At 32.4% G+C, this 27,591-nt stretch overlaps 1 protein-coding gene across 1 annotated transcript in view; it reads left to right on the forward strand.

The window, feature by feature from the left end:
• Positions 1 to 27,591, forward strand: part of LOC130663524 (tRNA dimethylallyltransferase) — a 103,633-nt gene that overhangs the window by 4,656 nt on the left and 71,386 nt on the right. Inside the window, exon 2 of the mRNA XM_057462788.1 lies at positions 20,483 to 20,620. Within this exon, the coding sequence (XP_057318771.1) occupies positions 20,483 to 20,620 (138 nt within the window). The remainder of the gene's footprint in view (positions 1 to 20,482; positions 20,621 to 27,591) is intronic.

Raw genomic sequence — 27,591 nt, forward strand, 5'->3', positions numbered from 1 at the left:
TCTTGGAGTGATAAAATTATCGTAAAAATAATGTCAATTTCGATAGTATTTAAATTGTTATTATGACTATTTTAGTTGAACAATATTTTTATTATGACAAAATTCATTTTTTTATTGTTTTTTTATTCAGGAGTTTAAAAAAAGACAACGAGCTACGATTAAAAATAATGATAACAGGCGCTAGCTAAAGTGAATTTAATTATTTATATTTTAAATGATGAAAAATTATGTTTTTGTCATAACAAATATTTAATTTATTTATCTGAATAATAGTTTTAGTTTATTGAAATTTGGTAAGTACTTCATAACCGAATCATGGTCTGTGTAATTTTAATGTCAGAAACTGCGACCTGAAAAATTCTGAGGGTCAGAAACTAAGTCTCAGAATGTCAATTTTTAAAACGTTAATTTAAATTATAAATTCAATTCCAATAATTATTTTACACCCGGGACTTTATTTGACAAATCATAAACTAGTTAATAGAATTATTATTTTTCTCATTAAATTGTATCTTACACTAATTATATTATTATACTATAACCCCAACTGGCACTCTAAAAAGGTCAGAAACTGGACCTCTTACCTTATGTTTATATATTTTTTATATTTGAACACATTTTTTAAATAAATTTTTATCATGGGTAGAGTTTCTAACAATGGTAAAATACAATTTGTACTTAAAATTATTACCATGTCTTTGACAAGTAAGTTAGTGCATTTAACAATTAGTCATGATACTTATTTGTTCTATTTGTAGAATAGAGAAGTTGCATGTTTTTTAATTAAATTTTTTTTTGAAAATTAATGCAAGTTGTCAAAAAAAACTGAGAGAAAAGTTTTGTAGTAAATGATTTCTCGATTCATTTTTAAATTAAAAAATGTTTTTTAAAAATGTAAATTCAAACGCTAGTGACGTCATTATATCGGTTCCGACGCGCCATCGCACGGAGAGATGAAAAAATATCCTTGTTTACCCCATACAGAAGCTTCCTTGAAAGCTTTTGAAACGTTTCAAAGCTTTTTACGTGTTCTCATAAGTTTTTTTTCTAATTCCTTAATTTTGTTTATTAACTCGATGATTTTTTTATTGCTTTGAGTACATGATTTTGAACCAGAATCAGTAAAAGATGATGATGGTACTTCAAGTTGAGATATTTCAGAAGGATCTGCAATTGTTGTTGAATCAGAAGTAGATGGTTGTAGCGCTGAATGAAGTGCACTATTATTTGGAGAGATAATAGTCCTTTCGCCGCTATTCTTATGGCCGTATGCAAAATCAGGTCGATAAGATTTTTCAACGAGTATTTATGTAATTTGACACGAGGAAACCGATTTTGACACTTGAAAAGTTCTACGGTGGTTTAGTTTTTTGTTATAAACAATTTAATTGTTTAAACTTAAATTACAAGAAAACTATAATTGATAACTCTTCAATAATGACAAAATTAGGTTTTTGGCATCAAAATACACAAATAATGCTTGAATCATCTTTCGTCTATCTCTATTATTTATTAAGATATAGCGTTTTAAAAATTACAAATTTTTTGCCAGCTCCGTTTAGGTAAAAATTGTGCGCACATCCACAGCGAGTGAAGCGCGCATGCGTCTAAATTCAACTGTCGTCCACTCTGCTTACGTTTATTATTTGAATAAAGTGTAAAATCCTTCCATTAAATAATAATATTAGTAGTAAATAATAACAATAACAATAATAATAATAATAATAAAAATGGGTAATACTGATGATATCAATTTGATTTTTACTCACCACATAAATTATAAATATTCAAAATTTTTAAATTTAACATCAGTTAGATTTATTTAGAAGATTTAAAAATTTTATTGTAATAATTACATAAAATATTTCTAAAAATCAACTTTAATATTCTCTTACACAAAGGTAATTCTGCAAAGGTAATAATTTGAATGAAATATCAATGCAATAAATATATTAAAAAATATAAAGAAAAATCAAAATCATATTTAAAACCTCGACATAATTTACTTCGGGTTCCACGAATTTTTACAAGTATTAGTTTTTTGGCATGTACAACAACTAGTACAAGATAAATTATATTTAAAACAACGACAATCTTTAGTACTGCATTTCAGACAATTACAACACGGTACAAGTTCATCAATCGGAGGATATAAATTTTGGATTTTTTTAGGGACTAAAATGTTGTCAATCATTTTATACCCGAAAAGCAAAGGATTTAATTTTTCTCCATCAAATTCGTCAACTAAATGAGTTTGTTCATATGTAACGTCCATGCCCGTAAAATGTGTTGGCGTATTGTCGCACTTGTTGGTGGTAAGTCGGACGCATTAAAAGTACTGCCGTGATGGTATTCTTGGTACCTGAGTTGATTGAAAGTTTCGCAAGTAGTACTTTTTTTCACTACTTTAACTAAAAAAACTTCTGCATTGGCGATTGCGGTAGTTAATTCAATATCTAAATTAACAATTGCATTAATAACAGAATATATTTCACGAGAAAAAATTAACTGCTTACCGCTACCAAAAGTTGAGAGATATTTTTTTGGGTTATTATTTAAAGCCGCTTGTTTTGTGCCGATTTTACTCGTAAAAATTGAACCGGTCAAATTGCGCATGGATGGTATAACTTGAAGTAATGCGTCATCATAATATTTAGCTAGAACATGAATTGCAACGATTTTGTTGACGACTCCACTAGGGTATTCGAACCATAATTCCTATAAAACAAAAATGAAATTTCAATTTAACGCTTTACATTGATACTTCATGATATTGATGCTTTTGAAGAAGTTAAAATGACAGGTGAATAAAACGTTGTAGTAGACAAATCACACTGAAAAAAAAACTTTGCTACCGTAACAAAAGTTAAGATTACGCAGCTATTTGTTAAGAAAACAAATTCATCTTGGTCAACGCAACGAAGTGATATTTGTTGTGGCAAGTTAAGTGAAGTTGCCGTTGTAATAAATGACATGTGTTGAGCAAAATGTTATTTATTTGTTCACAATTCTTATCTGGAAAATAACTGTCTGTTTAAATTAAGCTAAGTATCACGTTTACAACTATGACCAATACTGACTATCAGCCTTAGCAATGTATTAGATGAAAAAAATTCTATGCGTATTCGAAAAGTTTTCCTCAACACATATTATTTGTTAAAACAGCAACTTCACTTTACTCAGCACAACAAATGTCACTTCGTTGCGTTAACCAAGATAGTTTTGTTATCATAACATCTGAATATTCTTCAGCATGACATCGATGAACTTTATAACTGGTGCGTAACGAATAAGCTTAACCTAAACAGGAATAAATGTGTCACACTATGTCTTTCTCGCTCAAACCTCCAGCACCCACCAAAATATAATCTCGATCATCACCAACTAACAGAAGTTTCTTCAGCGAAAGATCTCGTTGTAGTTGTCGATAACAAATTTAACTTTACTGAGCATATAAGTAAAATAACATCAAAAGCGTTTAAATCGCTTGGATTTATACTGAGAACAGGTCGGGAATTCAGCGATGTACGCACAATTCTCCACCTATCTGCCTCCCTTGTTCGCCCTATCCTGGAGTACTGCAGCATAATATGGTCACCTCATACCCAGGCACAAGTTGATAGAGTGGAAAAAATCCAAAGGAAATTTTGTAAATTTATAACGTACTATATGTACACACAGGGTTCTCATATGAGTACCGAAGATGTCTACAATCACTTCAAAATTGATAGTCTACTCTGTCGGCGCCAAGTTGCTGATATAACATTCTTTTATAAAGTAATTAACGGCCTAATACTATCACCAGAAATAAATGAACAATTTATGTTCAACAAACCAAGGCTAGGGTTAAGAAACACCAGGCTCTTAGTCACAGCTAATATTTCTAAGAGCTATGTCCACCATGGGCCTAAAAATAGAATCTCCAATCTAGTCAACGATCACTGCTCTGTTATCAACTTCTTAGAGGACTCTCTGCAAACTTTCAACTCGAAACTTAAAAATATAAAATTAAATAATTAACACAAACATAATCACCAAATCACCACTAGTATTTATTGTCTCTAAATCTTATTCATTACCCTGTGGAAAAATCCTGATAGATCCAAATAAAATACGATGTTCGATTGGAAGTTATGATAAACTATTGTGTTTTTGAAACAGCAATTCCGGATACTTACAGATTGACGAAAAAAATCATGGATTCATTGGATTCTATCTGGTACAGGAACAACAAATTGGATTGTATCAGTATTTCCAATTAATTATGATCCAGAATTGCGATACTAGAATTTACTGATAGAGTTATCGAAGTTGTATCAGCAAATTACAAATGTTTGTTGTATAGTTTTCCATGGGATTATGATGAGAAAAATGGATAGAAAAGCAAACTAAAGTATTGGCAGTTCCGACTTATTGTTTAGATAAAGAGATTACTGATAGGTCCATAACGTTTTTTATGAGAATTTATCAGTTAAATATGCATTATGTACTTTTCAGTATTTTTCCATTCTGACAGTATATCAAACTCTATCGGATAATCCGAATCAGAAGACGATCAGATTGTATGGGGTTGATCGAAATACAGATTTTTCATTCGCGTGTACAGTTTACAAACAGCAATTGCGGATAAAGTTAATCATTTTTTAATATTTATATATAGGTTTTATTAAATAGAAAATAACGTAGTTTATAAAAATCTACGAGAACCTATTAGCAATATCTGGTAAGTCTTTTAATGTACTATTCTATTTTAATATTACATTAGAGTTTTTCAGGCAATTGATAGTAGAAAACGATCAGATTGAATGAGCTTGATCCAAATACATTTTTTATATCCACGTACTGTTTATAAACAGTAATTACGGATAATTTTTATCTTTTTTTAATGTTTATTTATATGTATTTTCCTAAACCAAAAATATTACAGCTTATAAAAATTTATGAGAAAGTATCAGCAATATCTGTATAGCATTTTAACGCATTATTCCATTTCAGTATTAGAGTAAAATTGATCAGATAATCCAAATAAGAAAACGATCATATTGTATGGGGTTGATCCCAATACATTTTCTTCAGTAACATACTGTGTGAAAACAGTATTTGCGAATAAATTTTATCTTTTGTATAGTTATATATATGTATTTCACCAAATAAAAAATTAATATTGTTGATAAGAATTTATAAGAATATATTAGCAATGTTATAATAGTCTTTGAATGTACTGTTCCATCTTGACGTTGAATTAAAATTTATCAGATATTCCAAATTAGAAAATGATCAGATGGTATGGGGTTGATCACAATACATCTTCTTCATTCACTTACTATTCGGAAACAGTAAATTAGAATAAATTTGATCTTTTTTTAAATAATTACTTATATGTATCATACTTAAACCAAAATACTAAAACTTCAAGGAATGTATAAAAATTTATTTTCGATAGTATCTTTAGTTAACAGTCATCAACATAATTAGCAATAAATTTTATTAGCAATAATTGTACTCTGTTATATTACTTGACTATATTTATTATTCCAAAAATTAAGGATAGATAAAAAAAAGTTTAGTTATCGCCATTTTTATCGCTACTAGTTTCACTTTCAAAATTGGTACTTTCTTCACCAGAACTGCTATTGGCACTGCTACTGTCACCGGAGCTAGAAACTTCTATCTGTTTCATACCTTTTCCCTTTTTCATTGTTCCATTACTCTCTTTTACTACTTTATCAGACTTTCCCTCAGTTTCTATAACATACGAACATTGATGTACTGAAAATTAAATTTGAGGCAGTAAAATGTTTAGATTTAATTTTCATCTAAAAAATGTCACTCATACATGCTCACGGGACTCTACGATTTGCGCTCTCCCCATTAGTCTCACACGGAGACGTTTCGAGATCCTCTGACTCTAAAGGGTTAAAAACTCAGATTGAAATCAATAAATCCCGATTGAATCCGATTGGTTCCGATTGAAATCCGATAGACTTTCAATCGGAATTCATTGGTTTCAAACGGAGTTTTTAATCAGGGTTATGCTGATTTTATAGGTATATTTTCAGAATCCATTAAAATTATAATTGGTAATTGATTGTTGGCAGACAATAATATAATAAAAAGAAAAACAAACCCACCCAAACATATAGCTTATAACTTTTTAATGGAATCTACGGGATTCTATTTATAAAACTGGAGATTCCGATACAATCCTATCAATCACGACACTTGTTCAAACAAATTTATCATCTCAGTTATAAACTCTCTTATTATCTCTTTAATCAATAATTAAATTATTGGTTCAATCGTAAGTGAAACAAATAATTCAAAACATCTCTTAAATATTGATGCGCATTAAAAAAATCACTTGGTAATTTTTTACAATGTAAGCTGAAATTTAAAATTGCTTTGCAATGTTTCAAGTAAACACTGCAGTGCCTAATGTTTGAAAAACACTGACAAAGTTAAACAATAATTATTAAAAAGTTAAAAATTGATTATTAAATTAAGAAGTTTTTAATTATCCAAGATTATTTTTATAAATTATCAATGCGATCATATTTAGTTTTTCGAAAAACTAAAATTAAGAACAAAATTAAAAATAGAAGTCTTTCGAAACTAATCAACTTTATCTTATTTCTTATAAAATCAATAAAATCAAAATTAAATAATCAGTACTTACATAGTCTGGTGTAGATGGATTATTGGGGGTTATATTTGGTAAACACAGAACGCACATACAATGTCACTAAGATTTTTGTCGATATAGCACGATTAACGGCCAAGAAACAACTGACAGACAACGTGACTACCCTGTGGAAAAATCCTGATAGATCCAAATAAAATACGATGTTCGATTGGAAGTTATGATAAACTATTGTGTTTTTGAAACAGCAATTCCGGATACTTACAGATTGACGAAAAAAATCATGGATTCATTGGATTCTATCTGGTACAGGAACAACAAATTGGATTGTATCAGTATTTCCAATTAATTATGATCCAGAATTGCGATACTAGAATTTACTGATAGAGTTATCGAAGTTGTATCAGCAAATTACAAATGTTTGTTGTATAGTTTTCCATGGGATTATGATGAGAAAAATGGATAGAAAAGCAAACTAAAGTATTGGCAGTTCCGACTTATTGTTTAGATAAAGAGATTACTGATAGGTCCATAACGTTTTTTATGAGAATTTATCAGTTAAATATGCATTATGTACTTTTCAGTATTTTTCCATTCTGACAGTATATCAAACTCTATCGGATAATCCGAATCAGAAGACGATCAGATTGTATGGGGTTGATCGAAATACAGATTTTTCATTCGCGTGTACAGTTTACAAACAGCAATTGCGGATAAAGTTAATCATTTTTTAATATTTATATATAGGTTTTATTAAATAGAAAATAACGTAGTTTATAAAAATCTACGAGAACCTATTAGCAATATCTGGTAAGTCTTTTAATGTACTATTCTATTTTAATATTACATTAGAGTTTTTCAGGCAATTGATAGTAGAAAACGATCAGATTGAATGAGCTTGATCCAAATACATTTTTTATATCCACGTACTGTTTATAAACAGTAATTACGGATAATTTTTATCTTTTTTTAATGTTTATTTATATGTATTTTCCTAAACCAAAAATATTACAGCTTATAAAAATTTATGAGAAAGTATCAGCAATATCTGTATAGCATTTTAACGCATTATTCCATTTCAGTATTAGAGTAAAATTGATCAGATAATCCAAATAAGAAAACGATCATATTGTATGGGGTTGATCCCAATACATTTTCTTCAGTAACATACTGTGTGAAAACAGTATTTGCGAATAAATTTTATCTTTTGTATAGTTATATATATGTATTTCACCAAATAAAAAATTAATATTGTTGATAAGAATTTATAAGAATATATTAGCAATGTTATAATAGTCTTTGAATGTACTGTTCCATCTTGACGTTGAATTAAAATTTATCAGATATTCCAAATTAGAAAATGATCAGATGGTATGGGGTTGATCACAATACATCTTCTTCATTCACTTACTATTCGGAAACAGTAAATTAGAATAAATTTGATCTTTTTTTAAATAATTACTTATATGTATCATACTTAAACCAAAATACTAAAACTTCAAGGAATGTATAAAAATTTATTTTCGATAGTATCTTTAGTTAACAGTCATCAACATAATTAGCAATAAATTTTATTAGCAATAATTGTACTCTGTTATATTACTTGACTATATTTATTATTCCAAAAATTAAGGATAGATAAAAAAAAGTTTAGTTATCGCCATTTTTATCGCTACTAGTTTCACTTTCAAAATTGGTACTTTCTTCACCAGAACTGCTATTGGCACTGCTACTGTCACCGGAGCTAGAAACTTCTATCTGTTTCATACCTTTTCCCTTTTTCATTGTTCCATTACTCTCTTTTACTACTTTATCAGACTTTCCCTCAGTTTCTATAACATACGAACATTGATGTACTGAAAATTAAATTTGAGGCAGTAAAATGTTTAGATTTAATTTTCATCTAAAAAATGTCACTCATACATGCTCACGGGACTCTACGATTTGCGCTCTCCCCATTAGTCTCACACGGAGACGTTTCGAGATCCTCTGACTCTAAAGGGTTAAAAACTCAGATTGAAATCAATAAATCCCGATTGAATCCGATTGGTTCCGATTGAAATCCGATAGACTTTCAATCGGAATTCATTGGTTTCAAACGGAGTTTTTAATCAGGGTTATGCTGATTTTATAGGTATATTTTCAGAATCCATTAAAATTATAATTGGTAATTGATTGTTGGCAGACAATAATATAATAAAAAGAAAAACAAACCCACCCAAACATATAGCTTATAACTTTTTAATGGAATCTACGGGATTCTATTTATAAAACTGGAGATTCCGATACAATCCTATCAATCACGACACTTGTTCAAACAAATTTATCATCTCAGTTATAAACTCTCTTATTATCTCTTTAATCAATAATTAAATTATTGGTTCAATCGTAAGTGAAACAAATAATTCAAAACATCTCTTAAATATTGATGCGCATTAAAAAAATCACTTGGTAATTTTTTACAATGTAAGCTGAAATTTAAAATTGCTTTGCAATGTTTCAAGTAAACACTGCAGTGCCTAATGTTTGAAAAACACTGACAAAGTTAAACAATAATTATTAAAAAGTTAAAAATTGATTATTAAATTAAGAAGTTTTTAATTATCCAAGATTATTTTTATAAATTATCAATGCGATCATATTTAGTTTTTCGAAAAACTAAAATTAAGAACAAAATTAAAAATAGAAGTCTTTCGAAACTAATCAACTTTATCTTATTTCTTATAAAATCAATAAAATCAAAATTAAATAATCAGTACTTACATAGTCTGGTGTAGATGGATTATTGGGGGTTATATTTGGTAAACACAGAACGCACATACAATGTCACTAAGATTTTTGTCGATATAGCACGATTAACGGCCAAGAAACAACTGACAGACAACGTGACTACCGGCTTAACTTCGGCGGGCTCTAGTTATATATTTACAATGTGTCTAACTAATTCTTTACCCCTACCACCAGCATCGTCCACTACACACAATTTCCAATACAATACATTAACATATTTCACACACTATTGAAGAATATTTTCCACGAATTATTTTTCAGTATGCAAATACTCATTCTCCTGGTACTCGTCCTGTTTGTGAACGGATACTTTTAAAACATTGAACTAAAGTTTTATAATATTAAGAAACCACCACGATTATGTAATTTTGATGCTTAAAAATAGAGAAATGAAATGTTATTTTCTCATAGTAAATTAAAATGTGGATTATTAATGTAAGTTATTCTCGTTTTTTCAAATTATAAAACAAAATACAATTTCTCTAAAATGTCTAGTAACTTAAAAACAAAAATTTTTTTTTTCAAACGATTTTGAAGTATATTTAATTATTTGTTACAGTCATAACACTTAGTTTGATTTCGTTATTATTTTCCGATTTGAACCGATTCATTCCGATCAAAAATTTTGAATGGGATTCAATTGGTTTCAATCAGAAAATAATATATTTTTCGGAAATTTCCGATTCATTTCAATGGGATTCAATCGAAAATTCTCGATCAAATCCTATTGAAGTGAATTGGATTTTTCAATCAGGCATGTAAATCCCTATACGATCTGTTTAATGATAAAGATTTGTAACTGTTTTAATTCAACCGTAATTAGAATTAGAAAATTTATTTCTATACTTCAGTTAGAAATTATTAGAAAAGTTTTAAACGAATTGTAGCAATTGGTAAAGTGAAGAAAGTTAGGTGAAAATTTTTTCTTAATGGAATTAAGTATATTCTATTAGTACAACTGGAAATACATACAGTATCCTTTTTAATCCGATATTTTTCAACTGATAAAAACGTAGCTGTGATTAAAATAAAAATATATTATAAACATTTCATGAAATACCTCAATGCAAACAAATGACATGTAATTCTTAATTTGTAAAAATAATTAATTTAAAAATCAAAATCTTCTAAAACGTTGATGCCGAATAAAACAATTTATTTTTATTATTAGTTGTTATAAATAGCTGACTCAATCGGTACGGAAAAATTCGCGATAATAAGTAGGTTCAATCAGATTTATATTTTTAGTGAATCAAATCTTACGAAAAATATAGTCTTCTATAAATATGACCATAATGAAGATTTATAACTGTGTATTACATATAGAAAATCAAAAAACTATTGCCGTGATATCCGATAGAGATTGATTCTTACTACACAGAAAATTCTTATACCAACTTATGAATATCGAAATAACGTGTTAATTGTAACTACTACAAAAAAAAAAAAAAAAAAACTGCAATTGCTTGTAGTTACAATTACAATGCATTTAATGGAATGTCAGATTCAGTTATTGGAATCTAATGTGTTTTTGAAACAGAATTTTCTTATAAAAGTTCACAAAATAATCACATTTTTGTATTGTAAATACATTATTCTTAACGATAAAGATAAAAAAATTAGATGAACAATTACTGTTAGCTTCTGATAGGAAAATTGAGTTGATCATCCAGTGTAATACGGACACATTTATTAGCAGGAAAACCTGATACATATATAGCTTGTACAGCCTAAATGTATGTGCAGATAAAAAAATATAGCTTCTAGTAACTGCGTATACTTATAAGTTCAGTATTTTGATCTGGCCGTATTTAATCCAATAAATACTCTACCCGGTTATCTGAGTAAAATCCAATCAATGTAAAAAATAAAACAATCCTATAGATTACCATATGGAAAACACGTATAGATTTCAATTTTCGGTATCAACGGATAAGTTATGATAGAATTTCTATCTGCACATTTTTCGATCCAGATAGGCCTATCTGGAATTTTATTGGAACTTAACATTTTCTATCAGACTTTTTCCACAGGGTATGTACCTGGCCCACTTTCACTTTCTTTTAATACTCTTATAGTGCAATATCCATAATAATTAATGTATATTGACTTAGAGTCCCCATCAGCAATAGTTTATTATATTAATACATAATCATAATAATGTAAATAGCCGATTGGCGTTTGTCTATTAAATAAATAAATAAATAAATAACACATAGCTGCGTAATCTTGACTTTTGTTACGGTTGCAAATTTTTTTTTTCACTGCAATTATTGAAATTACCTGGAATCCAAATTGTTTTCGAATTCTCCAATAGAATAGCATCATTGCTATAAGATCACAGTTACCACCGATCGTTTTAATAATCAAATAATTCTTTTTTACGCAGTCGTCGATATGAATAATCTTCTTTTGATCTATTTGATAATTTTGATAGTTACCTGTTGCACTACCATCTCAATATCAGGTTTTATTAAATCGTTATTACTTATAATAAAATTGACGAGGTAGGATTGGAGTAATAAGCAATTTGCTGTCGATGACCAAAACTTTTTATCTTGCATTGGTAAATCTGTATCGTCTGTGATTTTATATAACAGAATAGATTCAGCTTCCAATCTACAAGTTGAAAAATTATAAAAACATGAAGATGAAATTATTTAAGCACGCGCATTATTAATAAGTCGGTGAATAATGGATTGCTAAATGTGAGTTCAAAAGAAAATAATAATTCTAAATTATACTTACGTTCTCTCGCTAAATCAATCATTCTTTGCGCGGATTTTCCTAATTTTAAATTCGAGTCAGACTTGTGTGTGGCCTGTGACTTTTTTGGCTTATCTACCAAACTTAATTTAACCTGTTTCATTGGCTCCGACAAACTTTTTCTATTTTTTTTTGGTGAAAAAACGCTCGTGACAAAAAGTTTTATACAATGCACAGCCTGTATCAAACACACAATTTACTGCAACCACTGTTTCGGACGGATATAACTCTTTGGTACAAATATTAATTAGTACATTCTCTCCTGGAGTGAATGAATTAACTTTGTCATTAAGAAATTTAATCATTTTTTCAAATAAATTTTCATTTTGATTCGTGATTGAAACAGACATTTCATGGTGCATATGTAACTCGTAGTTATCTTCGCGCAGGAATGTTACTTCTCTCAAAAAATTATCTTGGGAAGGAATGTCTTGTATTTCGTTAACTTTTGATAACTTTTCAGGTACTTTTGATATATCCATTCGACATAAAGCCCAGGTGAAATCTTCAATAGATATTTTATTATAATTATTATCACCAGAGCAAGGAAGTTTGCCCTGCTAAAAATAGCGCTAAATAAATTTTTATAACGACAATTTTTATTGGCTCATTTAATTTTTAAATTAAATCTAATTTAAAGAGAAAACAAAAGAACGATCTACATTGAAAACAGTTTTAAATATTAATAGTATATTTATAAGAGTTTTTATTTTATGTTTATTTTATAGGGAAAACCAGTGGACTCGGTCCAAGTATGACAGCTCGACCTCTTGGTACTCCAGCTTGTTCGTCCAACTACTCCAATTTTTTTTTGTTTTTTTTTTTTTTGGAGGAAAAACCAGTCTTGCTCGCGATCTTGTTAGCAATCTTGCTCGTGATCTTGCTCACAGTCTTGCTCGCGATCTTGTTGACAGTCTCGCTCGCGACTTTGCTGGCAACCTTGCTCGTGATCTTGCTGGCAATCGTGTTCGTGATCTTGCTCGTAATCTTGCTCGCAACTTGCTGGCGAGATTGCCGGCAAGATCGCGAGTGAGACTGTCAGCCAGATCGCGAGCAAAACTGTCAGCCAGATCGCGAGCAAAACTGTCAGCAAGATCACGAGCAAGGTTGTCAGCAAGATCACGAGCACGATTGCGGGCAAGATTGCTAGCAAGATCGCCAGCAAGACTGGTTCTTCCTCCAAATAAAAAAAAAATCATAAAGAAAAATTGGTGTAGTTGGACGGACAAGCTGGAGTACCAAGAGGTCGAGCTGTGAAACTAAGACCTAGTCAGCTTTTTTTTCAATAAAAAAAATTCTGTTCTTCGTTTTTTATTCCTTGCTGAGATTCATATTCAATCGTGATTTATCTAGTTTTTTTTTCTATAAAAAATAAATGGGTTTCCCTTGTACTTTATATTTGACTAGAAGAATTTTAAGTTATTTCTTATAAATATACTATTAATATTTAAAATTGTTTTTAGTGTAGATCGTTCTTTTGTTTTCTCTTTGAATTCGATTTAATTCGAAAATTAAATAAGCCAATCAAATTTGTCGTTATAGAAATTTTTTTAGCGCTATTTTTAGCAGGGCAAACTTCCTGGCTCTAATTATCACTAATGTCTGCTGCAGCATGATGTACTTTAAAATTATCAGGAATAGTAATTGGTCCATCTTGATGCTTATACTTCAGTAAATTTTGACAGCGTAAAATATTATTAAATGTTCTGTCACGCCTGGGCACTTCAGTTTCAGATATTTTTGGCTTTTTGAGTATTTCTGATGATTTTTCCTGAAATAGAACAACTACTGTGTCATGTACGTCATCTAAGTCCGACGCCGTTGTTCCATTGTGATCAAAATTGTCAAAAGCTCCTAAAGTGAAAATTTTTTTATTAAAATGAATCGGCAGAGAAACATTATTGTTATTATTGAAAATAACAAAATTAGCCAGACGAGTTTGACTTCTTTGAATTTCGTCGTAAGATATGCTCATCTCAAGACGATTTAATTTTTAACTTCCCGCGAAGAAAATTGTAAATTTTCAAAAATTCGGGAAGTTATTGGTTTCGGTCCGATTTACGAAAATCGAATTTCCATCAGATGTCGACGTTTCGAGGTCCTAGGAAGCTATCCTGACTAATTTCACGATGATGTCCGAGTGTATGTATGTGTGTACGTACGTACGTACGTATGTATGTATGTAAATATTCATAACTCTTGAACGGATGAACCGATTTTGATCGTTGAGGTGTCATTCGACGCGGCTTGTTAATGTCTTGAGGCCGTAAAAATTTGAACTTAATAGGTAGGGTGCGTTCAGAGATATTTCAAAAATAAAATTGTTTCGAAAATGTTTTATTTGGATAACTTTTAATTTGCTCGATGGATTGATTCCAAAATCTAATCAGCTCTAAAACTCTATAAGCCGCGTCGAATGCCACCTCAACCATCAAAATCGGTTCATTCGTTCAAGAGAAACCGTTGACGAAAGAATTCAAAAAAAATTTTTTCCTTGGTTTTTTTGAAATTTCTCAAAAACGGCTAAATAAATCAATTTCAAAATTTGATTAGCTTCAGAACTTGATAAAACGCGTCGATTGCCACTTCAACCATCAAAATCGGATAATTCGTTCGCGAGATATCGTGGGAGAAGGAAATGCTAAAAAATGGTTTTTTACAAAACAATGGCATACAAAAGTATTTGCGAGCTCGAAGAGCTCGAAAATGTATTCACAGTAATGTTTTCGAGCTCAACGAGCTCGAAAACAGCAGGAAGTTTTGGGGCTGGCCCGCAGGGTCAACTGACAGACCGATTTTTTTACAAGTGATGAGCTCTTGCATGTAGGCTGTACCGATGATCCAATCATCACTTGGTGTTTTTTTTTTACCCTTGGTCAGGCGGCGAGCACTGCTGACCCCCACCATACCCAATTTTGTCAGAGCCGGTAAGGTTTAGTTCGTCAACTTGACAAAGTGAAATTTCAAAATTAATACCGTGTAGTTGGCAGCTCTATGACTTACTAGCGCTATATTGTTGTTGTTGCTATTTATATGCATATATGTGTGGTCGTATATCTGTCAAATATAAAAATAAAATTTTATGCAATATCGATTTGTGTCATAATAAAATCGGTCTATCGGTTGACCCTGCGGGCCAGCTCTAAAACTTCCCGCTATTTTCGAGTTCCTTGAGCTCGAAAACATCGTTGTGAATACATTTTCGAGCTCGAAAATACTTTTGTATGCCGTTGTTTTCGAAAAAAACCGTTTCTAACCATTTTTTCTCCAACGATATCTCAATCGAATAGACCGATTGAGACGGTTGAGGTGGCGATCGACGCGTTTTAGCAAGTTCTAAAGCTGATCGAATTTTGAAATTGATTTATCGAGTCGTTTTTTGAGAAATTTCAAAAAAACTAAAAAAAAATTTTTTTAATTCTTCCGTTAACGGTTTCTTTTGAACGAGTGAACCGATTTTGATGGCTGGGGCAATCAACGCGTTTTATTGAATTCTAGTGCTGACTAGATTTTGGAATTGATCGATCGCGCCATTTCTGAAAACACACACACACACACACACACACACACACACACACACACACACACACACACACACACACACACATACATACAGACACTCGGAATAATTAAATAATTTATTAATGTTATAATTGGTTTAACCAACAAGTTCTAGATTGTATTTAAATGCATTTTATATTCTGAATAAATAAATTTTTTTGCTTTTGTATTATTGTTGTTGTTTATGGTTATTGATAAGGTTATTATCAGTGGTTTTTTACCCAATAATGACAATTATATAATATTTTCAACATATTAGTTTATTTACAATTATTAAATACAATACGCATTTCTTTTTTTAATTTCTGATTTTCTATTTTTAAAAATTGCCGCTATCACGCTGTTTTAGCGACCGACCGACTGAGGGCGCTGATATCTTGTCGGCAGTGTTGTCTCCCTAACAGCTTTAATATGAAATTACTTCTAATGTTGGTATTAAAAAACTCGACCCGCTGACGGAATTCGGTCCCATCTAAAAGCATTGAGTGCTCGCCTCCTGGTCTTGGGGACGAGCCTCTTAAATTAGCGCGCCCGGCGACAAATCGATGAAATAGTAATGCATATGGGGTATTCAGAGTAATTAATCAACCGCGGGAAATCAGGTTGATTTAAATTCGAAAATTTTAATTTTTACCCCGTTACAGGTTTAATGCCGTGTTCGTTGATTGAATAACCGAGGAATTTGACTCCGGTTTTGCCTAGCTGGCACTTCGGAACGTTTATCACTAGTCCGTAATCACGAAGACGTTGAAATAATATCTTGAGGTGTTTTAAATGTTCCTCTTCGTCTTTGGATGTGACTAGTATATCGTCGATGTATGGAAATACGAAATCCAGATTAGGGGTGATTTCGTCGATAAATTTTTGGAACGTCTGTGCTGCATTTTTGAGTCCAAAAGTCTTGCATGAAAACTCAAATAAGCCAAACGGACTGATAATAGCTGTTTTCTCGACATTTTTTGGAGCTACTCGAAGTTGGAGGAAAGCTTTGGTAAAATCGACGACAGAAAAGATTCGTTTCAATGATTATAGCAGTATAATTATAATTTTGAAGACTTTATAAATTTTATTTATGTTTTTATAATAAAAATAATGTCAGTAATGACAATGTTAAACACCACTGATTCTGAATAATAATATGTCACATGTAACTATCAATATTAATACTAGAAACACCTAAAATATTTTTGACAACAGAACGATTTGGATAATTACTGACTATAGCCAAACACGACGCTGGATTGTAATGGTACTACATCTTGCTTTCGTGCGCATGCGTAGCCACGAATTTTATTTTTTCATAAAAGTGATAGTGAATTCAAAATTTTTAATTCATGGGAATTTTTTTCCAATAACAGTTAAATCTCCTCTTTTCAATTATTTTCACAGACCCAAAAAAATCGTTAAAATAAGATATTTTCGGCAATAAATAATAAATATGGATGTAAATAATGATAATTTTTTGTTAAAAAAAAAAAAAAAAAATTATTTTTAGTTCAACTTTGACCTTGAATAACTTTGACGGAAGTGATTTTTTTGAAAAATTTCAGAAAAACTTTTTGTAGAACGTTCAATTTCCTACAAAAATAATTCGGTGCCGCAGCAATGTATCAACTGGCTTCGCAAAGAAAAAATTAATTGCAAAAAGTACGAAAACCCCATGTTATTTAAATGGGAAATAAATCGTGTTTGCGGCACGGGTTATTATCAATATTAAGAGCTCATATGGGTTTCATAATTTTTTTTAGGGCATTTACTAAAAATTTTGAGGGCGCTGCAGACTCAAAAATCAATTTGGGAAATAACGGACACCCTAATGTGCAATGCTATCGGAAAGTTCGAATTAAATATCATAAATCAATGTAATATAAAGAATTTCAATATTTGTAAAAATTCAGGTATAAATTTACGGAAATAAGACGAAAGGCCTGTAAATTGTCTCAGCTGAGTGAGGATGCAGGTAGCTCTGTTACAGTCGACTCTGTCTAAAGGTTCTCTGCCTAAAGGTTCCAGGATACATTGCTTAAAGGTTCCCGGATATTCCCTCACCCGCTTTCTCGAGTGACGAATCACAATTCAGTTTTCGAGCGCTAACTTTGAATGTACATTTTTTTGAGGTTATGTTTACTGCGCAATGTGTTCGTTTTAGCGTGCGCCTCGGCGCTCGGGGGGAACACATTGTAGGGGAAGTGCTGATGGTGGGGAGGGAACCTTTAGGCAATGGTCCTGTCCCGACGTGGAACCTTTAGACAGAGTCGACTGCAGCGCTAAAATTTTATAAGGGTTTGGTCGGACTTCATCGGCCTTAATCTCATACCTGAGATAATGAACAGGGATCTTGAAAAATGAATATTTCGAAAAATTAGAGCAAACTTCAGCACAATAAATGATGCCATTCAAAACCTTCAATCCAAAACACATCTAGTGCAACAATTTGAAAACTTCATTCAAAACAATTTTCTTAATCGAAAAAAACCAAGTTTGTTTAAAGAGATTTTAATCTTTCTTTTTTCTTTTTGTGTTTTCAATGTACGTATTGTAAGTATTCATAAGTATTCATTCATTTAGTACTAACCGATTAGATCTGTATCTACGTTATTTAAATCGATTTTATCATTTAATTCCGATTTATAGAATACACAAATAGTTTTACTCTTAAAAAATTGCAAAGTAATCTAGAATTATGTTAACGTCAAATCTTTGATTAAAAGTTCTACGACCAATCATGACGTCGCTCTTTAAATAACCATCTTATACAACATGAAAAAAAAATCTCTATTGTCTGACCATTTGTGGTTAGAGTAGATAACATTTGTATCATACAATTTGAAATAGCGGTTTCTATCACCTTTAAAATTATTAATTTATGTTCTCTTTTCCCTGAGAATCAAATAGCAATGCTCTCTTTTAATTAATGAACAATCTGTCCAAGAATCGAAACAAAATGAAAACGACTCACTAAGTCGTCTTAAAGATTCTGATGGAGCTGCCACAGTGCAACTATTTAAACAACGTTCATTGTAGTTAGTATTCTCGTTTCCAATTGGAGATGGACACTTTAAAGCGATATGACCACGCATGCTATACTTAAAACATAAACGAGCACAATTGACACAGCGACTTCTTCGCAGCTAGATTTTTCATTTCGGTGTAAGCGATGACAAAATTCCATTTAAAAATACAGCTAAATATTTACTAATAAGCGCACTACCTTCCAACAAACATTTAGCTAAACACATATTCACTATTGAATACCGAGATTAATTTCACAAGATTCCGATTTTGAATTTCTAACAGATAACTAAACTGTTCCGCAGAAATTCCTGTTGACGATTCAGATCCCACTTCTGATGTCGGAAAGTCATTACAAGCTTGAGCGTTATCCCGAGTATTGGTCTCAATATTAATTTCTCTCAATTTTATTTAAAATATAAACGAATAATAATTATGCACAGTGATTTAATATTAAAAGTATTGTTCACAAATAATGATACTTAGACAAGTAATATAATGAAAATAGTGTCGCACAAATATTAAAATACACTAAATACTAATTAATGCAATAATTGATTACACAGGAAATTATAATAATTGTAATACACGACAGTCCCACAATATTCGAATAAATCCCGATCAAATTATTTACAAATACTACGGCAAACTAGGCTCGAGAACGAATCCACGGTCGACAGGACAACTTGAACTCGCACAACGAATGCTCGATCAGAACTGACCGACTCAACTAGTCCAAAAACTCTGTACTCTTCATTAAAAACCTTTGAGTCAAAATATTCAAAGAAGGACAACAATCTCATTATCTTACTACCTTGTCCTCTGTGTCTTACTATCCCCATCCTGTGACCGTGGCTACGCTTGGTGAACAGATGTCACAGCGAGCCTAAGCCTCCCGCAATAAAAATAATCTACTTAAGTTGTAAACAACTAGACCTTAAATTTTATTTAATTGTTATTCTAAACTAGTCTTGACTGTAGGAAATTTCCCGTCCCATTGGAAAACCCCATTTTATTCTTTCATCTCCGACATATATTATATATATATATATATATAGGTGTATGTATATAGATGTATATTATTTGAGAATGCTCATGAACTATATACTATATGAAGCCCCGGATTATATATACTCAACTATACATTTACTCATTTCGGTATACTACTAGACCCACATAGGCATTCATACATGTTTACACATACACACGAATAGATACCTTCACGTATACGAGTTACAAGAAAGATTCACGTTACAAGACAAGGAGTTACAAAAATTTTTCCCTACCGTGCCTAAAGAAGTTTCACTTCAAAAACTCAACTCCCTTCTCACTTTCTCAAAGCTATTGTTAAGAATACCTTAACAATATTATAAATTACCTCAATTGTACATTTCACAATTCTCCAAGTATCTCTTTATTCATTGAATAAAACAGATTTGGATAATATATTTAATATTATATAAAAATAACGAGTTCATTACAACCACCAACTGGTGGCTGTTCAACCCATATAAATTATTATTTATAATTATATGTAAATTTACATTACGTCAATTTTAAATCAACCGCCGAATCACGCTAGCGCCGAAACATCAACCAGGGCGTAACAAACGTTTCGTAACTAGTGAAGTTCATCTAGCGAATCTCCTTACTTATATAATATTAATAAAAATAACAGTTGATTAAAACAATTTTATTTTTTTTTTGTTTCAGGTCTATAGAGGTTTAGATATTATTACAGCCAAAGTGACTGAAGAAGAGAGATTGTTAGCTCCTCATCATATGTTAGATTTTGTTGATCCGCTTCATAATTATTGCGTTCTTGACTTTCAGAAGAAAGCTCTACCAATTGTATCCTTTCATGAAAATTACAATAGTCAATTAATTGTAAAGAATTTGGCATGAAATTAGTTTGGCATTATAAAATACGAATTGCGAAAATCATCGAGTACTTTTTATTATTTTCTGATGTAACAAATAGTTGACCATTTATCGGTAAAATGGAATAAGTATTTTAGGGGACACCACTAGTGTGACCGCCTGCAAAAAAAATGACTTCCAGGATTTTTTTTAAAGAAAACTACTGCATGGAATGTTTTAATGTTTCAAGGATATATTTGTAGATATATAATAAATATATGATAAAACTTTTGAACTAAAAAAATGAAAATTCAACGAGTTATTTACAATCTACCAAGGCTAAAAAAGTCTCTCCACTGCTGCAGTGATAGCGACCTTCACAGTGGATGAAATCAAAAAAACCAAAAAGTTTCTTGAACTAGAAGGTATTGTCCATACTATGACCCTCGATTGAATAAAAAATTGAAATTTAACAAAATGACAGTTTTTAAAAAGAGTTTTAAATTTCGCGCGAAAATTTGATGATATTCGGCCTGCCAAAACTATATTTCCTATTTGATCGGAAAACCGGAGGTTCATGGTCGGAGAAATATATATAAAAAATGTGCAACAATAATCAAATCGATCAGATGATTTGTCTTTGAGGTATAACTGCAGCAAATTTTGAAAAATGTAGTTTCGAGAACTGATAAGTGATTGCTCTTTAGATAGACAGGGAGCATGGTGGTCTAAATGATCTGAAGATATTTGGCAAACTTGAGTTTCGGGAAGCCGTAATAGATACATTATTAAAAACATAATTATCCAATAAATTTACTCACTTCAAACTTTAAAGAACTATTTTTTCTATTTCACGGATGAAGATTTATATTTTAAGATATTGCCCTCAGTTTCATTTTAGTATAATTTGAGTTTAAATCGAACTAAGACATCGTTTAAACTCCAGTAGCCAGCAATAAAATAAAAATAATAAATTGGCTAGATCTGGTGACCAGTGTCCCATAAAGCAGTTTTTTTAAAGGCTTGCACGAGCCTGCACTCGTTCCATAGTTGCTAGCGTCACCATTCACCTATGGCTCTTGCTCCAGATATTTAGGGCCGATTTGAATTGCAAGTCTTATGCTAGCCTTACACAAGAGTTTTGGTAAAGTTATTATTTAATTTTAAGGAAAAATCGGTGCCAGAAGAATGTTGAATCTACCTTGCGCATGGTTTGCTGAAGCTTTGCTCAAGTTAAAACTAGCGGGGGAAGGAATAGTCTAGAGAGTATCGCGCGCCATGAGTAAATCTTTATCAAGACATGGCAAGTATCTACTGCAAGCTCTTTGGGCTAGAAATGCATTAAAAACATTTGGCTGCACCATGTTAGAAATACCTTCAATATTCTTGCCTACAATACTTTGAGCAAATTATGCACAATTTTCAAGTCAATTCCTTGCTACGCAATCTTGCGCAAGGCACATACGTAGAAAGAGACACTAATAACTATGAGCCTTGCACAAAGCTCTCATCCAAGAGTATTTGCTTAAGTACGTGTTACTTGAAAACTGCCTACCAGTCCCCACGCTACAATGATTCGCAGAATTTGTCACTAAGGTGCAGTCATAGAATTTATTGCTGGTTGTAGCTAACATTAAAAAGGTCAGAAAGCCGACAACAAAACAAAAACTACTAATCGGTTTAGTTTAGCGATCTGTAACTATTGGCTAGAATCCATGCTACCATGTCACTCGGTTTTAATCGACGAGATGCAGTTATAAATTTGATTGCTGGTCAGGAATGACACCTGCGATGCTTCGAGAGCCATGAATTAACTCCTTGTAAGTTTTTCAGATTTTTATACAGCTGCCGAGAATTTTCATATCAATAATTTTCTACATGGAAAAAAAATTCCAGTTAAATTTATGATGCTAACATCGTAATTTTTCCTAATAGTTATTGAAGTGGTGGACTAAACTTTTAAGTTCATAGTTTTTACGATGTATCATTGTAGGTTTCATTTGAAATAATATTACCTACCAATCACTCAAAGTCTTAAGTTCTTTAGTACAAATTTCGATGTGAACATCGTAAAATTTGAGAATTCGGTGCAATAGAAATTTTAAATAAAAGTATAAAATAATAAACGTTTGGGTGATGGATTCGAACCCGAGACCTTTCGATTGCTAATTAAATGACGCCTTAGACCACTCGGCCACAGAAAGACACACAAGTCTCAATTGTTTTTAACATTCATATAAACGATATAAATAAACAGTTATAAGTCACGAGAACGACTATTACAGTGGACACAATTACTATTTACAAATTACAATGTAGCATCGTAACTTTTATAACATAAGTAGTATTATAACAGAGGCAGCACTGTAATATTCATTTTATTCAAAAGTTAATAGAAAGTTGTAATGGGTGCACTTATTATATTAATTTGTGATTGTGGTCTCCATACAATAAGTGTCCCACACATGTGCAAAACTTAAGGTGTCTTGCAAACCTGTCTAGCTGAACTCAGTATCTCCAGGTGAGGGTAAGCCCCTTACTGGACCACACAGTATTAAAATATGAAGAGAGAATTCTTATAACTACCTTGTCAGGAAGGTTGTGATAAATTAAATTTATATGTCCAATTTAAATATAAAACAATGGCATTTATTTGACGAAGCCGCTTTACAGATAATTAATGAGATGAACAATAACCAAAATGACGGATGACACTGACTCGACTAATTTTATAAACAGCAATGTGACTCTACTGACTCTAATAAATTGACTCGACTACTTTAACAAATAACGACTCCTCAATTAATAAAATATTATTTAACAAATGAATAGTTAACCTGACAATAAGACAAACGAGTTCACTTACTCCAACAATCTCCAACCTTAACCAGTCCTTCTTATTCCAACTATCCTTTTCCTCCAAGACCAAAACCAGACCCAGTCCTTCCTTCCAAGTCCACCAAACCGTTCCAATCCTTTCCCATCGACCAGATCTAATCCACAATAATTATTATATAAATAACCGTTAAATAAACTCAAATTAATTTAATAAAAGAAATAAGCTTCCACGAGTCGTGGGCTTATATGCTCTTGGCCCAATTTGAATGATGACTAGCAGCACGTGTAGTAGTAGTAGTAGTAGTAGTAGTAGATACTTGTGGAAACCAAGATGTTAGTGGTAGTTGATAGAAAGGCACGTCCGTCCACGGCGGTTGCTGCGAGCCAAGAGACCGATCGCTCGTCGTCTCTGGCCCTCGTACCTCTCCACTCAGGTTGGCCAACCCCTAAAACCAAAAGTCGGGACTCGACCGTAGCGACCCCGGCGCATCAGTGACTGTATTTTCTTCAGTTGTTGACAGTTGTTGAAGAAGGAGGGCGGATCTTTTGGCGCGAGTCGAGATTATATTTAAATTGTAATGTGGGAGCATTCCACCCCGTTACAAAGTTGAATATAGGAATGAATATAGTTTTTGAATTGTAATTTTTATTTTACTCCTTTTACGATGTTAACATTGTAATTTTTGAAATATTTTTTAATCCAAAAATTCTATGTTAAAATTACGATGCTGAATAGTAAAAAATGTATCCTACATAGTTGATTTTACAATAAAACATTTGAAAATTGAACCATCAAGCGAGGTCGCCAAAGGCGGCTGAAGCTCGATAATAATTATACGAATGTTTCGCCCGAAAGATTACAGATGTAGTACAGCTACTTCATGTCCACAAATCACACGTTCAGAGCCTAAAAAGATTTTAAAATCTCCGCCTGGTCGCTCCTGGCGTCACCAGGCGTTTATTTTCGTCTTTTTGTTCAAAGTTTGTGTCCTCTAATCAATGTAAAGAAAAATTTTGAATACTGTACTGAGAGATTGGGTTGGGAAAATATAGTTAATTAATTAACTTTTTTTTTAGTTTTTTAACGTTGTTTGAAAAATTAATAACATTTAATTGTATGTAAATACCACATATCTTATTTTGTTTTGATGCAAAGAGATCAATGTTTAGGGTGCCGAATTTTTTTATTATTCTTTTGTATGCTTAGTTTGCAAGATGTCATTCTGTATCACGGTTCGATATCCACGACAGCGAGTTTGCTTCCACGTCATCTTTAGATGCAATGTAGGATGCGTGCACCCACAAGGCGTGACTTTCGAACCAGTCCCACAACTCTCTGGATGTCATGTAAGCCTTCGGATCTTGTCCCTCTAATAGTATTTCAGCGGAGTGAAGATTTTTTGCAAATAGTTTTAGTGCTAAAAGGGTTGCTTTTAGCTCTAAATAATTAATGTGGAAAGATTTTTCGGCTTGGGACCATTCTCCGTGAGCCCCCTCGCCGTTGCGAAAGGCACCCCACCCTGTTAAGCTGGCATCAGAAAAAATTTCTCTTTGATATTTAAAATTTCTAATTTTCCTAACCCCTGTGGGTAGTTTGTTACGCGACTGATTCAGGTCATCAGCAACGTAGTTTAGGATGTTCATGTTTTTGTCATAGTTCATCCTACTAAGTTCTAAGGCTTCTATCTTGGCTTTTTCCTACATCTTACAGTGGAGCATCTCATAATACACTCCTGGGCAACTAGCTACTACCGCACCTATTATCTGGCCAAATTTTCTTATTTTGCAACTTTTCCTACCTATTAAGAAGAGTACATGTGTGATAAGAGAATTTCTCTTTTCACCTGGGAGCTCTACTAACATTTCTTTCGAATTTAGCACGAGTCCTAGGTATTTACATTATTGACTTGGTGATAATTTTGATTTAGCTCTATTTACTATAAAGCCAAATCATTCTAGTAAATTAATTGTTCTTACAAGGAAAGTATCCCGAGTGTCCCTCTCCGATTTCGATGAAACTGAGATTTGTTATTCTCCGTCAAAATCTAAGGGACACGTATTTTTTTTTAGCTGCCTGATTCTCAAGGCTGGGTATGTGGTAATACGTGCAACTGATTGCGAATGATGAAGCTCGGCCTGAATTTTTGCTGCATCCCAGATAGTGCTTAATATCTATTTTAAATGTACCTTCTCATTTTCTAAGGGCAAGGTGATCAACGGGGCGAGAGCTGATAAACTGGATCCCGCTAACTTTTGTGTAGCGCAGAAATATTTATCTCTTTTCAGCGCTGAGTCGTTTCGAGCGAATTCTATTTTGGCGTTAAGCTTCAGTGCTTCTAGGAGACAAGGCTGCAACAGTGCGCTTTTATTTTCGACTCAAAAATCGTGCGCGAGTATTTAAGGTCATCTCTTATGATAATTTGATGTTCATTGACACTCTTCAGTCACCTGGGGCCATGACAGAGGCCCCCTAGATCGAATTCTACTTGAGTTACAGACAGCAGTAGGGTAGTTCCACGTCACAAAAATTCACCTATGAAAGGGCCAGCAAGCACTTGCTCGGAGACTTAGGCTCTGGCTACCACCCAGAGTGGACCATTAGGGTAGTGGACTCATGACGCTTGGCGAGGTCCCTACTCTATAACCAGAGCTCAGTACAATTTACTTGAGCCGGCCTAACGATAAGTCTAGCCATATCTAGTCATTTAGTCTCAGTAATCAGTTTTATTTTAATTGTGCAATTGACTTGAGTTTGGTCGTCCGTTATTGATATAGCTGCAGTGACTATTTTAAACTATTTATTTGAAGAATGCTTCAATTGGCCATATAAATATATTTTGAGTCAAATTTCTACACGCAGTCATTTAGTGTGATAGTTAAAATTAAACTGAGTTGTGCCGATAAAATTTGAGAGTGTTGCTGCATCGTTGCTGTTCATTTCCTGGGGTTTTTCACCATCGAAGATTGGGCCTACATCGTGCTGCCTACGCTTCTTAAGGGTCATTTTCCACCTACATCTACAGGGATTAAACACGCAGTAAGGTACACCATAAGTGGGATTTCGTTCTTCCCAATCTAAAATTATACTTGGTCTCCTGCCGCATAAATTAAAATATTAAAACTTATATACTAAATTTGATTTATATTAATTCAATAAAATAAAATTAGGGAATTCTTATATGTAACAAATTGGGAAAAAATTGATTAAATGAAATATTTTCCTTGAAAATAATGTAAAATCAAATCTTTACTGAATAAACCATCAGGTTCGTTTCCTTTCATAATTGATAAGCGCTGATTTCAGAGGAACAAGGCGAGTCCGCCCCCCCCCCCCCAGCTCACGAAATAAATTAATTTACGTTAATTATAAGTAGCCTTAGGTCAGGACAAGAGCTAGCTCAGTGACTTGGCCATCGGTTATAAGGCCCACTTCGAGGGTATTTTTTAAGTATCTCGTCCTTCCCTTCTTTTTTCAGACCAGTTTTTAGCCATGCGTTCCACCGAATTGAATATCCGAATGGATTTTTTGAAAAGTTTCTTCTTTTCCTGATGCCTGACCAATCATTTTTATAATTTCTTCATCGAGGACTAGCGCTTGTTCTGAATTCGTGTTCTTCGATTGGTTTCCTGTTGCCCTCAGCGTTGACGGTGCTGCGATTTCTTGTGTATTTTCCCGAGCCGGTGGACCGCTTCCCGATAAGTCGATTGGATCATTTTGAGTCTGTGACTCCTGAGCTGGTGGTATTTCCGGAGTTTTCCAGTTAGTGTCTCCCGTCTGAACGCCGTTGTCACTTCTCGGATTGTCTGCAACAGATCCAAACGAACCTTATTTTTAGTCTTAATCCTGCCTCTTGTGCAGGCTTAACCGAATTGTTAGGATTAGACTCGTCTCTCGTACGAGCTCTCCTATTACGCTTTTTATGTGCTGAATATGATCGAGTAAAATATATTTACTTTTATCAATGCTGTTATTATTATCGTTCGCGTTCATGTTGGTTTGGTTGTGTATAGTCTGGGTGGACAAGCACTTCATAACCAGCTCCTTTAAATCGCTCATCTCTCGCCGTAACTTTTAGGTTTCTTCGTCTCTATCTTCACTATGTAAACGTCCTTATGTTTTCCCA

Source organism: Microplitis mediator, chromosome 2 (assembly GCF_029852145.1).
Source record: "Microplitis mediator isolate UGA2020A chromosome 2, iyMicMedi2.1, whole genome shotgun sequence".
NCBI classification, from domain to species: domain Eukaryota; kingdom Metazoa; phylum Arthropoda; class Insecta; order Hymenoptera; family Braconidae; genus Microplitis; species Microplitis mediator.